This window comes from Oncorhynchus mykiss, chromosome 8 (genome assembly GCF_013265735.2).
Source record: "Oncorhynchus mykiss isolate Arlee chromosome 8, USDA_OmykA_1.1, whole genome shotgun sequence".
In the NCBI taxonomy this organism is placed as follows: Eukaryota; Metazoa; Chordata; class Actinopteri; order Salmoniformes; family Salmonidae; genus Oncorhynchus; species Oncorhynchus mykiss.
The window spans coordinates 27097097-27113157 of record NC_048572.1 but is presented as its reverse complement, the minus strand read 5'-3'; the positions used below and the strand labels follow the sequence as shown (position 1 = coordinate 27113157).

Below are 16061 nucleotides of genomic sequence, written 5' to 3'. Positions count from 1 at the left end.
GGAACTCTGCTCGTCCAATAAGCATCTAGGATCCAAACAATCCGTTTGAAAGTGTTTATCACGTCAACCAACTCAAATTTCATGCATATTTTATGAAATGTAATACACACCGTAGCTGAAATTGCGAATTATAACAATTGTAATGTAATGAGCCCACTGAACTTACCATATATGCGTGGCACTTCTGCACAATGTCATTCCTCAGGGTGTGCAGCTCCCCACACTGGCTCATCTCCACTTGCTCTCTCTGCCTCAAAGCTTCCAACACCCGCATGACAGACTCTACGTTCCTCCAGATTACCCAGCACCTCCGCAGCGCTATGTTGATGGTCCTCACGTCTGGCTTCACCGGGTCAAATTCCGTCAGCTCCTGCCTGACCTGTTGAAGAAGGTCCATCATGGCAGGAAGCTCAGTGCAGAATCTGAGACCCTCCAGAAGCTTTCCCTCTAGGTTTTTTACGTCGTCAGTGATGGCAAGCTCCCAGGAGTCTAGGTTTTCAACAGTTTGCCGGATCCTCTGCCTCTCCGACAGGAGCAACATTCTATCCGATAGGTGCAGGTCTTGGGCGATGGCCTCAAGCTGGTCGGAAGCATCCTGGCACTGGGTCTTCACCAGCGGAAGTTCCACCAGGAGAGCCTGGCAAAGACTGAACCTTTCCCCCACGCTGACTCTCTTGTCTTTGGAGCACTGAGCACGCTCCTTTGCCACCTCCCTGGAGTCTTCCATGCGCTGCCGGTAGGTCAGGTACTTCTCGTGTTCCAGGGCGTGGTGGTGGAGAGTTTTCACCTTCTCCTGCAGTTCGCCAATGGTACGCAAGAGGGCACTTTTCTGGTCCTCTTGGCAGTACTGGAGTTCCTGGATCTGACATTGGTGCTCCAGGAGCATGTGTGTCAAGGGCTCTATGGCAGATAGGGAGTCCTTTGTCACTGGGAACCTCTGCCTCTCCAGGTCAGCCCATATCTGTTGCACGCTCGCCTGGACAGCCGCCAGTTCCTCGGCCGAAGAAGTCCGGGTGTGAAGCAGTTCCTCCAACTCCCATTGAGCTGCTTTCTCGTGGGCCACCATTCTGTCCACCTCGGTCCGGAGGCCTGTGAGCCTGTTGACAAGAAAGTGGCTCTCTGCTGGACTCAACCCCGAAGAGACCTCCATGCAGGTCTCCAAAAGGGCATCCGTGACAGCCAGCTGTCTTTCTGCTTCCTTGATGGCACCCATGTGAAACTGCAGCTTGCTTTCCAGATCTGGGATGGTGTCTTTGGACACATTCTCTACATCTGCGGTGACCTCTCTCTCATGGTGTGCCACTGCTAGCCAGGTGTTCACTTTTGAGATCTGGACCAGCATCTTCTCTCTTTCCTCCAAAACAGCCTCCATTTCCTTCAGAATACGAGCAGAGTTATCTGAGACTGTTTCGTAGAGGTCCTTCAAGGTCTTCATTGATGACAGCACTTTGTCAATTTCCCCCTCATCCGAAATCAGTTCTTTCAGGTCCTCAACTTTGTAGTGCACCCTGGAACGCCTTGCCAAAATCTCAGATTGAAGCTTCCTCATGCTGGCAATTTGGAGACGGGCCTCTTCAGGGAAGAGGGCTACCTTTTCACCTGCTGAGATGTGGTTTTCCGCCTGCTTGGCCCAGATAATCAAGTCCTGCATTTGCTTAATGATTTTAGCCAAGGAGGGTTTTGCTATAGAGTATGACTGAGCAGATAGCAACCTCTGAGTGGAGGCAAGTAAGGAGCTCAAGCTCTGAAGAGTACACTCCACATCCTCCTTCTCCTTCTGCCCAAGAGAAAATTGGGTAAAATCCTCTGATTGCCCAAGCAAGTGTAGGTACTGCTGGTTGAAGGCTTTCAAGTCAGCAGTAATATAGGTCAGCTCTAAAGCTTTGTGAGTGTCATGCTGCAATTGAGAGGACTGTAAGAGGGTGATGGACTTCTGAAGAGTCTCAAGCTTGCAATGCAGCTGCTCAGCCTTTTGTAGAAGGATAGAGGACTGAGAAGAACCAATTGAGGCATGCCTCAGGCCTCTATTCCCGGTCCCCTCCAAAAGCCTCCACTCCTCCTGCAGATCCCCTAGCTGAGCGAGGAGTGCCCCTGACCCCTCGACTTCACTCAGGTGGGCAGACACCTGGCAACACACCTGGAGCAGCTCTCCCATCATGCCCTTCTGCTGTTCAATGTTACATAACAGAGTATGTAGTTTTTCAGCCTGAAGCGCACTGCTTCGAGTGTCCCTGTTAGATCCCCAGGAATAGACAAAGAGTGAATAAGTGTTAGTGCATATCTTGGTCAAATACAAACTTCTGATCAATGATATTCTAAATCAACTGTACACTTTAAAGGAACACAGAGGCCTAAAGATGCATAATACAACATTATGCACAAGAATAGTAGCCCGGACAATGCAAGTGCATGGACTCACAATTGTAGCTCATCCATATCGCTTGTCCATCTCTCCAGAATGCTCCGGATGGCCTGAGCCTGCCTGTGGTACTGTGTGACCAGGTGGAGCTGAGCCTCTTTGACCTGAACTGTGGCCGAGGCATCCAACAGGGCTGCACTCCATCGCCCCTCCAGATTTGTTGCGTCCTCTGGGTCACCGACCACATGGTTTATCGCAGCCACCTGCTCAAGCACGTAGCGTCTGCAGTCCTGAAAAAAAGGGGATCACGGGGACACACTCAGTCTGGTATCCAGGGGGCTGGGACCCATAAATCATATAATCTATTAAAAAAGAAGCATTTTTTTACAGTATTGAAATCACAGAGGGGAGACAGGCAGGTGTAAGAAACGGTATGAATGGTTGGAGTGGCGATTGAACCCTGACCTTCAGTAAGGAGAGTATATGTGTGTAGCTGAGGGAGGTTCCACTAGACCATGGGCTCGGCACATAGCATCTGTATTTATCAAACACTCTACACTTACACAAAATTCAAGAAGGGTGATAATGTACTTGAAAAGTTAGACATAGCAAATCAAAGTTAGAAATAGCTTCCTCTCCTTGTCTCATTATACATTCTCGTTGACATTGATATGAAAGAACTGTAAAGGTTAAATAAATGAGAGGATTGTTGAAATATCATTATAATGTGCCAGTTGGCTAGAGTGACAAAAAAACAATACATGTGCATACAGGGCAGAAAAGGAAATGTCTTCAGTGGAATCCCAAATAAAGCTTTCCTTTTGTAAAAGCATTTTACACAGTGATATCAGTTCGGGGTGTGAAGCCCATTAAATGACAGTTTTGTCCTCTGTTTGTATATAAGATGGCCAATCTGACACTTGTAAATGTGTATTTTCAAATGTCTATTACGTTCTTGAAAGGGAAAATTGTTCATTAAAAAAGAACAGTCTCCCACCTCAGCCTCCGTCAGTTGCCGGGCCATGTTGGCAAGGTTGAGCTGGGCTGGCTGGTAGCGGCATCCTAGAACCCTGAGGACAGTGCGCCCTATTTGGATCTCTGGCTTTCTGGGCGAAGGCTGCAGGTACCAAGCTGCATCCATCCACTGGCCTCCCTTCAACACAACAGCACAGAGTAAATACAGTAATGGGACATGTTCATGGACCAAACAGAAGAAAACAGACTGAAACAGGGAAGGACAATCTTGATTTGTTTAATAAGAAAATGCACATTTTCCACTGCGAAACGTTTGAAAGCATTTTCTGCTGCATGTCCTAATGAACACAACCCTGGTGTGTACAACCAGACCTGGGTTGGATGTCAAATACTTGAGCTATACTCAATTCAGTTTGCCTGGTACAATGGAAACAATGGAATAATCCCAAAAGTGAAAATACCAAGTTCCAAGTATTTGACACACATATTTGACCCAGGTCTGGTATGGGACGGGTGTGGTGCTGGGGGGACATAATCGTTTGCTGATTCTAAAGCGAGATGTGCCGTTACTGTGAAATCTCCATGTCTGCACAGGAAATATCATTGGCTCCTTCCTGTAAAGCTTCCTGCCACAGGCATCTTGGGAATGGAGTAGCATGAAGTTTCCCCTAGACGATGATCTTGGGTCAGTTTAGCATTTTTGCCACTAATGGTTAAGATTAGGAAACTTCACCCCAAAGCCTTGGGAATACAGCATCATCAAGGCCCATGCCACATCAGTTTGTTTGTTTATCTGTTCACTGATCCATGCAGTTGACTGAACTGCAATTATTGTGTGGATAGAGCCACAACTTATTTTATCTGTGGTCGAGAAAATGTTGAAATATAATTTTAGCAATTTTTATGTCTCATATTGATACGCACATAAGATACTACCTAAAATGTAGATGTTTTTATTGCTTGTATTCTTAAAGAGGTTTTCTCAGGTTCTTATTTTGAAAGTCATTATCCTCTTGAACAACAAGTTGGGTTTCTTGGAAACAAATTCCTGCAATGCACAGTAAACCATATCCCATGTTGACGCTACCTTACATTCCCTGAGCTCTAATAGCCAAAACTCTCAGTTCACACACCGTTGGCTTGGCTGAGTGTTGCTGTTGAGAATTACTGATTGTAGTCGGGTGAGTATTATTGTTATGAACACAAGTTCGAATCTCATGTTCGGCCGTGCAGAGAAACTCCCTAACACTCACCGTGATGATGTCCTTCCTCTCCACCAACCCTTGGACCTTAGAGAGGATGCCTTGCATAGTGGACCTGTGGCACGGGACCTCCGGGCGCACCGCTCCCCCAACTCTCTCCTCCTTCGCCACGGCATCGGATAGCAACCCCCCAGTCTGGACCGAGGTCCTCCTCTTGACTTCACTCCCTTCCTGCATCTGTGGGAACATGACGGCAATGGGACGGTGGATTCTCCTGCTCTCCTGTCGGGTATTTCTGACAACAACTCCGTTCCTCTCTGCCCCACCGAGTCAGCGCATCTATTAGAGCAGGAATGTGACTGAGTAAGGAGCTGGGCCTTGCCCCGAGGGAAACCAGGGCTCTGTTCCAATAGTTTAACACCGCGTCTCTCTTTACTTCCTTTCTTGAAGGAATCACTTATCTGACACAACACAATTGGTGAAAAATATTTGGTGTAGACTCCAGCTAATCCTGTTAGATCAGTGTCATTGGGCTTAGCACGGGGGAACATGATACAGCAGGAACTAGTCAGGGAGTAGGAGTGTGGTTGATATATCGAGAGCTACAGGGCTAGCGTGAGGTGAAGTCATCACTGAGTGGTGTAAATAACTTATTCCTCACAAAGTGAAGTGCTAGGCTATGCTTAAAGGGAGTGGTCAAACCGACAGATGACAAGGCAAGCTGATGCTTGCATAAAATCTCTCTCTCAACATTTCAAAACAACAGTAGAGCAGGAACGCTATTAAGCAGTAACATAGGGGAGGATGTGTTTTATATTGCAGGTTATAGGTACTAAGGCTATCCCACTCAGGGTCTTCATAAAGTGACAGAGTAGGAGTTCAGGTGCCCTATTCCTCTGATTAGGAGTACTTATCTAGGACCCACTTTAGCCTTTTAGATCAAAATAAATATGATTATGTCCACAGGAGGGACCTGGTGTTAGCTCAGCACTCTTTATAAACACAAGCCCAGGGCTCCAGGTAAAGCAACCAATGATGTATCACCACTATACTGCCCTACACTCTGAGTCAGCAGGGCTCTTGACTTGGATACACATTAAAGGCCCAATCTGTGATATTTGCAGCCATTTCTGATCATTTAGATTAATGACATATACCATTTATTTTCACAAGTAATATCACTTAGAAATGCCTCATGAGCTTAGTTCAACGATCTAACTATAAGGAGTTTTTTTTACTGCACTGCTTGAAAGCAATATCTTTGCAAACAAACAATGTAAAGCTTTAAAATATGTTTAAAACTATTTCATGGAGGATCGGTCCTTGCATCTATAGCTCCATCTATGATTTTGAGAGTGGTTACATTTCTAAAGGCCCATCTCTCTGCATTATAGCTAGCAAACCAAGTGCCGGTGTTGTTGTTGTGTTGTTTTTCAAATTAAGGATAGCAGCTTTAACAGCGGACTAATGGCAGCATTGCGGGTCCCTGATTATACATTTATTTTAATCTTTGTGGAGCATTGAAGTAGATGGATCAACATAAAGTCTAGATTTACTTAAAATTGTCAGAAGCTCGAAATTCAGCTCTATAATGAAAGCATATTTACAACACAAACATTTTAGGTAGAAAACTACTTAATTAGATTTTCTGTTATGCTACATGGAAAATAAAAGCATGAAAAGCTGTATTGTGACATCTATTCCTGCTCCCCCACTCTGGCACTAGACTTCGCAGGTCTACTAACCATTGGTCCTGGTAACCCATGTTGCGCACACCTGGCAACCATCACTGCGCACAACTGCTCCCCATCATTAAGCATACCTGGACTTCATCACCACCCTGATTACTCTCCCTTCATAAAGCCCTCAGTAGCCTTAGTCATCAGGCAGTATTGGTTTTGGGTATGTTCAGCACACGTCTCATGTTTTGTATTACGTCATGATTATTATTAAACTTGCCTTCTGCACCTGACTTCCTGCGTATAAGTCACAGAATAATGCCGCAGTAGAAAATAAGGACATCTCCCAGACAGTCGACGAACAAGGACACCTAATTCCCAAACGCCATGATCAGCTGGTGCAACTGGGTGCGGCTATGGATAAGGTCCTCCAAGTCCTCTACCGTCTCGACACCACCCGAGAGGATTCACCTCCAACTAGCGGAGGGCCTCCTACCACTAGCCAACCCAGAGAGCCAGTCCCCTAGCCTACCCAGCAGTCCGCCCAGGTCAGCGATGCCCAACTGTCCCTCCCTGACAAATATGACGGGACTCGATCCAAATGCAGTGGCTTCCTACTCCAGTGCTCCCTCTATTTCGCACCTCAGACGGGAGCCACCACCACCGAGTGGGCTACGGTCTAATGGGAGAGAGGAGAGGAGGGGTTCATGGCTCTGTTCAGGGCAGTCTTCAACCATCCACCAGAGGGCAGAGAGGGAGGTGAGTGACTTCTCCAACTGTGGCAGGGTGCCCAGACAGCTGCGGAATACGCCCTCACCTTTCGGACCGTGGCAGCCTCCAACAAAGAAGAATGCGCGAGGAGGTCAGATGGAGTTGACGTGCCGAGACGACAACCTTTCCCTGGATGCGCTCATCGCGATGGCCACCCGTCTGGACAACCTTCTTTGGGAACGCCGGAGCGCACCTTGCTCTACTCTTTTGGCCGTCTTGGGGCAGAGCCTGAACCCATGGAAATAGGGGTCACACACCTCCCCACAGCAGAGCAACGTCGCCGGAGGTAGCTGGGGCTGTGTCCCTATTGTGGCCAGGAGAGGCACCAACTCCAACGGTGTCCGGTGCTTCTCAACCTGAAGTCCTCTGGGGCTCATGATCATCTGGCTCCCAGGGTAGGCGTGAGTATTCCTTCATTGTTTTCTGCCAAAGCTTTCCTGTGTTCCATTTCACTGGCTGGCTGTCTCTCAGGTGTTGTTTCTACAGCTCTAGTGACGTAGGGCATTTTATTGACCAGGTCCTCGTCTCCGCCCTGAACATCACTGCGTCCCCGTTCTCCTCTCCTATTCTGGTCCAAGCCCTGGATAAACAACCATTAGGATCCAGCACTATCACGCACCCCTCACCCTCGCCGTCGGACCCATGCACCAAGAAAGCTTTCCCTTCCTCATCACTGCTCCTGTACACAAAGTAATTTTCGGCTTTCTGTGGCTCCAATGTCATGACCTCACCATCTCCTGGTCGATGATGAAAATCACCACTTGGGCACCCGGGTGTCGGTTGAGAGTCCTGTGAGTGCCCTCCTGCCCATCATTCCGTCCTCCCATATTGTTGACCCTGTGTTTTGGAACATAGATGTGGACATCCGCCAGGCTCTGGAGAGGGAACCTGCTACCTGTCCTCCTGAGTGCATCTACGTCCCCACGGAGGCGAGGAATCATCTGTTTACCTGGGTACACACATCCCTCGCCACTGGACACCCAGATTTCAATCGCACTATAAAATCCATCTATGCAACGTGAGTTCTGGGCATATCCCGTCCATAGAAGGAACCGGGCCCACTCCCCCTGCCGGTCCTGGCAGTGACTCCTTAGGAACCTCCCCAGCTCCTGGTTGGTCCTCTCTACTGGCCCTTTAGACTGAGACCGGTACCCGGAAGTGAGGCTGACCGTGACCCCCAACTATTCCATGTAGGCTCTCCATACCTGGGATGTAAATTGGGGGGCATGGTCGGAGACGGTGTCCTCTGGAAGGCCATACCCTGATTACTCTCCCTTCATATAGCCCTCAGTAAGCCTCAGTCATCAGGCAGTAGGGGAGTAAATTCCTACTCTGGAAGTGGAGGGGCCACTGTATGATAAGTCAAATTCCTCCAATTTTAATTTGAGCCAAGGTGTGACCTTTAAATGCCACACAAACAGGCTACTCCTGGCCTGACCATTCCAATTCACTCGTAATAACATCACTTAACATTGTTGGATCTTGGGCGAAACGAAGAGCCTTGAAAGGTCAAATCCCCTCAAGGAAAGACAGCCATTAACTACATGTACAAGTGTTTGACTTGAGTGTACAACCCCCTCTCAAAACCTGAATCTACAGGCTTAAAGTTTAACAAATTTAACGTGTAACCTCTGGGCTGTCATACTCTTACTACTCCAAATGCTTTAAAAAACGTGTCCCTGAGGAGAACATATGTGGGTGAGAGAGAGACATTTCCCTTACCTGTTCCTGTGGAGCTGTCCTTTCGGTCCCCTCTCTGGGCTCAGTCTCTGTGGCTACATATGCTGGTGAAGGTCCATATGACAACTGTGTATTGTCTCTTGTGGCATCTGTCTGACTGACATCTGTCTGTGTGAGATCATTCACCTGTAGCATGTCAGTGTCTATGTTTCCAGTGTCTTTGCTCACAGTCTGTCTGTTATCTTTGCTGTCTGCAGTACAGGTGATGTCTGAGGCTCCTGTGTTTACAGCTATTTGGCTGGCTGTCATTTCTGTCTGTCTGGCATCTTTAGCGTCTGTGTCTACGTCATCAACACTTCCTGGTTCAGTCTTCTCCGAGTTATCAGTGTGTCTCTGTGACTCGGATTCGGTGTGCGCCAATTCAGCGGACTTAGACTCTGTGAGCCCTGATTCGGGGCCTTTTGATTTCAGACCTTTTGTTTTGGGGCCCTGCGATTGCTCCCACTCTGATTCCGTGTTCTTTGAAGCAGAGGGGCTCTTGGAACTCTTCACTTTGGGGCCCTTGGACACTGAGCTCCTAAAATCAGCCCTCCTCCGCCCCCTGTGCTTCGACTTGACGCGCCGCCCGCCATCTGTATTCTTGGTCTTCCCAGTGACAGAACTATCAGTCAGTTTTGAAGGAACGTCACCAGAGCTAAATGTATCTGAGCCATTACCACAAGGAGGCTCCCTGGTTTTAATGTCCTTGGACTGAGACGAAGGTTGCTCCATGTCCAAAACAATTGTAAATACTTTCTTTGTCTCAGTGCAGTCTCTAGACTCTGTGCGTTGTGTTTTGTTATCTGACTGTGATTTGCCTGTGGGTCTTGCATGCGTCTCTAGCTGCTTTCTTTCTGGATGCAGCATGAGATGTGTTACAGGGTCCGACTGTGGATCTGTCCCTAGCCCCACACTGCTTTTAATGCCCAATTCAGCTTTGGTCAAGGAAGTGACTTCACGATGTAGAGTCTCAGCTTCCTGAACAAGAACTTTCCCAGCAGGTGCAACAGCTGTGTTCAAGAAAATGGTGGCCACTTTTTGGGGAGGCTCAGTCAAATCTTGTTTTGCCTGGTCACTCTGTTTGACAACAGCAAAAGTGTAAGTGAGTTGAGCGCCTTTATCTGGTACTGAAGACTGTTGACCTCCTCCGACCGATCCAGAGCATACAACCGCAGTGTTTGCATAGTCATGTGACTCAGTAGCCGGAATCTCACTGTCGCCATGTTGAGGCGAGTCTGTATGTACAATACCATTGTTGCCATCGTAACCTGGTCTGCTTTGGAGAGCGTTGGCCATAGCCATGTCATCAAGTTGTTGTCGTTCGAGGTCTGTGTCCAGGACGATGGTGAACACTTTGTGCAGAGTCGGAGATGAGGTTCCCTCTTGATCCATTGGTTCTATATGGTGAGGTGTTATCTCTGTTACAGTAGCCCCACATTGGCTAGTGCCCGGGGTCTCTGGCACCACCACAGTGGCGGAGACGCTGGTGATGGGAGTTTGGGTTAAGGTTTCTCCCATGGGAATTTGTATTTGACTCTCCCCATCCTCCATGCCTGTGACCATTCTCTCTGCTGGCTGGATGCTCCAGTCCTTCAATGAGTCTCTGCCGTGTTCTTTGTCCTCTGCTCTTTGCTCAGTGTCGCTCATCACTTTCTTGGTAGGTTCTTTAACAGCATCCATTGTTCCTCTGGTAACGGCTCTTTTGCTTTGCACTCTGCTTTCAGCCTGCCCTTTTTCCGGATCTTTTGTTGAGTCAATATTAGCCTGAAGAGGTTTGATCCCTCCTGGAGTCACTTCCTCTACAGGTTGTGACAAAAGGGATGCCTCGCTGCAAGATGGCGCTTTGCCAGGTGTGTTGCTTGGGATCTTATTGTCTCCATCCACCTCTGTGCTCACTAGGGACACCTACAGATGCATACATTCATTAGAAATGGTGTGAAGATGCATATAAGATTCCATAAAGGGATCATATTAACGTTAAGGGATGTTCCAATCAAAATATAAGTTAACTTTTACACCTGGTTGAAATGCTCCAGTTTCACCTACTGATAGAAAATGACTATCATCATAGGGTTTCATACATTCTGAAACTAGGCCTAAAACGCCTTTCAACAAGCCAACTCATATTGTAAAAGTAAGATTTCTGCATTTGATAATTGTGTATTCGTGCAATCTACTTACTTTTTTGAGTTTTGTTTTAATTATACATTGATTAGATAGCTCACCTGGGATTGGGCTAGGGCTGTGAGGAGAGCTGCACTGTTGCTAAGGGCCTGTCCAGCCCTTCTCTCGAACTGCTCCATGCGCTCCCTTCCGACACAGTCCAATAGGAAGTCTAGCTGTGACAGCGCCTCACGTAGCGTCCCTTGGAGTTGCTTCCCATTGTTTAGTGTAGCCTGTGAGGGATAATAGGGTTAATCAATCTAATCTTGATGTTTGGGTCAAATTCATCTTACCTGGAGTTGTCTATGTATAAAGAGTATCCACATTACTCTATTTACTATTGCTACAGGAAGTAACTAGCATGATTTAGCATCGTCCCTTGATTTCCCATTTGGTAACATTTCCCTGATGTTAGCAAAACTGCATGTAACCCCCTAGTTGCTTTTAGCTTTATCTAGCACGGACTGATGTAGTTATTGTGTTGCATGTTGGACATATTTTGGAGACGGACAGTTAGAACAGCCCGACATGTGAGGAGAGGGCAACACTGCAAACTACGTGAGCTAGCAAGATGGCTATTTAATTGTTTTATTGTTTTTAAAAGTTAGTTTAACTCGGTCTGAGTAAACCAATTTGATCAACTGTTAGTCTCTCATCCCCGACCACCATTAGGACTGCGTTGGATTTGTTCTGGTTCAACTGTCATCAGAAGAAGACTTTTCTTTCCTCCTGCTTGGAGGCTCGACCGTTAGAGATGCTGTGAGAGACTGAACTCTGGGTGACGTGAGTAGCCACTTGATGTGATCTGAGAGAGATGATCTGTATATACAGTACTTTCAGAAGCTATTCATACCACTTGACTTATTCCACATTTTGTTGTGATAAAGCCTGAATTCAAAATTGATTTAAATATTTTAAATTCACCCACCTGCACACAATACCCCAGAATCACAAAGTGAAAACATGCTTTTAGAAATGTAGTGAAAATTAAATACAGAAATATCTCATTTACATAAGTATTCACACCCCTGAGTCAATACTTTGTTGAAGCACCTGTGGTGGTGATTACAGCTGTGAGTCTTTTTTAGGTAAGTCTAAGAGCTTTGCACACCTTTGCACATTAGTCTTTTTGAAATTCTTTAAGCACTGTCTAGTTGGTGGTTGTTCATTGCTAGACAGACATTTTCAAGTCTTGCCATAGTTTTTCAAGCCAATTTAAATTGAAATTGAAACTGTAACTAGACACTCGGGAACATTCAACGAGGTCATGGTAAGCAACTCCAGTGTATATTTGGCCTTGTGTTTTAGGTTATTTGTTATTTGTCTCCCAGTGTCCTAAAACTCCTTATTCCTTGCCGATGACAACCAGACCCATAATATGATGCAGCGACCATCATGCTTGAAAATATGAAGTGGTACTCAGTGACGGATTTGCCCCAAACATAACGCTTTATATTCGGGATAATAATAAAAAAGAATGTGCAAATAAATTGACTAAGTAATTCTTTAGTGCCTTATTGCAAACAGGATGTTTAGGAATATTTTTTTATTCTTTACAGGTTTCCTCCTTTTCACTGTCATTTAGGTTAGTATTGTGGAGTAACTACTATGTTGATCCATCCTTAGTTTTCTCCTATCACAGCCATTACACTCTACCTTTTTTTAAAGTAACCAGTGACCTCATGGTGAAATCCCTGAGCAGTTTCAAGTTAATGCACAAGTACAGTGAAAACCCCAACAATGCAAGTCGAGAAAAAACACATGAGAAATAAGAATATGAAATACACCATTAGGTAAGAAGGTAAGCATACTATATACAATAAATATCTAAAAAGTCAGTTCCAATACCATATTTACATGTGCAGGGATACTGGCATGATGGAGGTAGAGATATATATATAGTGGACTAGGCAACAGGATATAAAATAAACAGAGTAGCAGCAGCTTGCATGTGAGCGGGTGTGTAGAGTCAGTATAAGTGAGCAAAGGATGGAGTGAATGTTTGTGTTGGAGTGACAGTGTGTGAATGTGTAGGGCCCTGTGAGTGAGCATAGAGACAATTGAAATAAAAGGTAAATAAAGATACAGGGGTAAACTGAGTCCGTGTAGGTATTTTGTTAGCTATTTATCAGTTGTAATGCTTGGGGATGGAAACTGTTCAAGGGCTTGTTGGTGTCAGACTTGATGCACCGGTATCTCTTGCTGGGGGGGGGGGGGCAGGGAGCTAGGCCTCGGTGATGTATTGGGCTGTCCACACAACCCTCTATAGTGCCATGTGATCGAGGCCAGTGCTACTGCCGTATCAAGCAGTGATGCAGCCAGTCAATATGCTCTCAATGGTACAACTGTAGGACCTTTTGAGGATTTGAGGGCCCATGACAAACCTTTTCAACCTCCTGAGTGGGAACAGGCACTGCCGCGCCTTCACAAATATGCGTGTTTTTGGACCATTTTAAGTCTTTAGGGATTTGAACACTGAGGAACTTGAAGCTGTCTACCTGCTCCACTGCTGCCACGTCGGTTTGCTTCCTCTCCGGTAACTGAGTTAGGACGGATGCCTGTATATTTGTAGTGACTGGGTGTACTGATTTGATACACCATCCAAAGTGTAATTAATAACTTCACCATGGTCATGAATTTTCACATTCTTTTTTTTTACACATCTAACAATAGGAGCCCTTCCATGCGAAGCATTGGAAAAACCTCCCTGGTCTTTGTCGTTTAATCTGCATTTTGAAATTCATTGCTCGACCTAACAACGTTACATATAGGGTACAGAGATGAGGTTGTCATTACAAAATCATGTTAAACACTTGCACACAGAATGAGTCCATGTGACTTGTTAGGCACATTTTTACTCCTGAACCTATTTAGGCTTGCCATAACAAAGAGGTTGAATAATGATTGACGCAAGACATTTTAGCTTAAAAAATCTAAAAACAAATTCCACTTTGACATTCTGGGGTATTATTGTGTGTAGTACTCCAATTGAATCCAGGCTGTTACACATACACATTTGGAAAAAGTCAGGAGTGTAAATACTTTCTATTGGCACTGTAATTAGCAACATTTGGAAGGGTCCCGTTTCATCGAGGAGTACTGTGTTTTTATCTACGTGTTTGAACGTGAGAGCGTGAATGGACTGTTCTCATTGGCCACGCGCAGGTGACCTGGATTCCCACTGTTTATATGAGTGCTCTTAGGTACACAGTGAGTGTGCATAGATGCCATTGAAATGAGTTGATAATGGTAATTTGGTAATTTAATAATAATTCATAAGTTGACTTGTAATTATTCTTTATCATAGTTCAAGAGATATATATTTGTGTAGTTTCACTGTGTGTGCATTGTACATGTTTTCCTAGTAAGTAAGTACATATCGTTAGGGGTACATTACTTATTAGGTGGAGGCACTGCACTACATTATTTATAGTCTAATACCGCCACAAACCTAGATACTAGGTCCAAACTGATGTTACACTGTTTACATTTGCTACAGGCAGTAACTAGCATTATTTAGCACTACAAGCAGAAACTTCCACAACATGTCAAACTAAGTTTGGTGTCTCAACGTGCCTGTTTCAGATCTGCTACACTGCAGTTTGACTGATCTACAAATCTTAATGAGTGATCAATTAGATCTGAAGTCGACTCAAACACGCACAGGTTTAAGGGAAATTACACTAGTGAAGGGTCATTCTCGAACGAACAGCTCTTTTTGAACTGCTCTTTGGTGAATGCCGAGAACCGAATCACATCTGAGAGAGTTGTTAATTTGGCTCCCTGATTTGCATATTATTACTACTGCTTTTTGAGCTCCAGACAACGAACATCTGCAGATAAATTCATTTAAAAAAATCTGAAGATTTTTTATTTTTTTTGTAATTGCTCACTGCAGGAACAATAGAACGTGAGGAGAGACTTTTTCTGGTCCACATATTTCTGCAGTGCATTCATTTATTTTATTTTCAGACCATTAACTTGGTAAGGTAAAAATGGACTTAAACTAATCACGATCTGACATACTGTCAGGCAACTTTGTAAGCTTAACATTATAGATTCGCAATTTTTGTTCATGATTTTAGGTACATTTTTAAGTGCTACTGAACTAAGTGCCGTTTGGGTGCCAAATGAACAGCTCTTTTAGCTGAACGGAACCAACGAGCCGGCTCACTGAAAATAATTGGCATGCCCATCACCAAAGATTATGGATATACTGACAAGATGTCCGCCCTAACAATGGGAGTTGTTATCCACAAAGCGGCAAGGCAGGCTGTCTAGCTCCAGTCTATACTTTCTTGGGATTGGTGGATACATCTCATTATTATAATCCTTTTTTGAATATTTGATGAGGGTTGTTGACGTCAACTGCCTGTATTCAATAGAGAGAGATGCTATGCTACTAGGCTCATCCATGAATATGCATAGCCATCTTGAGACAACACTGATGTAAAGTATTTTTTCTTAAAGTTGCCAGGATTTCATGAGTCCGACTTATATCAGTACACTCGTAACAACATAAGCATTACGAAACTTCTATAATATCAATTAAATCACAAATAGCAAATATGCCATTCATTTTTTTGTTGACAAAATTTGACACATCTCATTGACCTCCATACAAAAATTCCTTGCTTGGTTGGTGAAAAGCGAAATAAAACTAACCCTGCTGGGGAGACAGATTTTCCACTGAGTTGGACCTCTATTCCTCTTACCCTCTGCCATCACCAAATTCCACAACTTTTCATCCTCATTCATTATCTCCAGCACCTACCAGTGTCTACATATTTGAAAATGGCCCATTTCTACATGATGTAGTTAAAAAGATAAGAAGAAAGGTCCTAAATATGGCCTACTCGATAACATCATTGAGTAGAATTAAAACAAAGAACTGATTTTTATTTTTTTCAAAATATGCAAAAAGTTTCTAGTCACGGGGGCATTTTTCTGCTCCCCGAGTCCCCGCGAATCTCAGTGTTTGAAAATCCCTGTTTTAAAAATATTTTCTACTCTTGATGACATCAAACTTTTTTTTTTTCTTTTTTTTCCACATATGTAGACACTGGTATGGTGCTGCTTCCTGCATGACGAAAGCAGACTCATTACTGGTTTTGACTGAACAATGAATTCCCCCGCAATGGGTGCTCATTCGTTTCAAAATATTTTGCTGCATTACAATGTCACCATGGATCT

General features: G+C 44.9%; 1 protein-coding gene across 8 annotated transcripts in view; it reads right to left on the bottom strand.

The window, feature by feature from the left end:
* The window catches only part of LOC110529722 (nesprin-2), a 233020-nt gene that overhangs the window by 131021 nt on the left and 85938 nt on the right, over positions 1-16061 (bottom strand). For all 8 annotated transcript variants that reach the window (XM_036985202.1, XM_036985205.1, XM_036985203.1 and 5 more), the window contains 6 exons: positions 10931-11101; positions 8709-10610; positions 4588-4773; positions 3357-3512; positions 2420-2649; positions 167-2231 (listed from right to left, as the gene is read on the bottom strand). In XM_036985202.1, the coding sequence (XP_036841097.1) occupies positions 167-2231; positions 2420-2649; positions 3357-3512; positions 4588-4773; positions 8709-10610; positions 10931-11101 (4710 nt within the window). The remainder of the gene's footprint in view (positions 1-166; positions 2232-2419; positions 2650-3356; positions 3513-4587; positions 4774-8708; positions 10611-10930; positions 11102-16061) is intronic.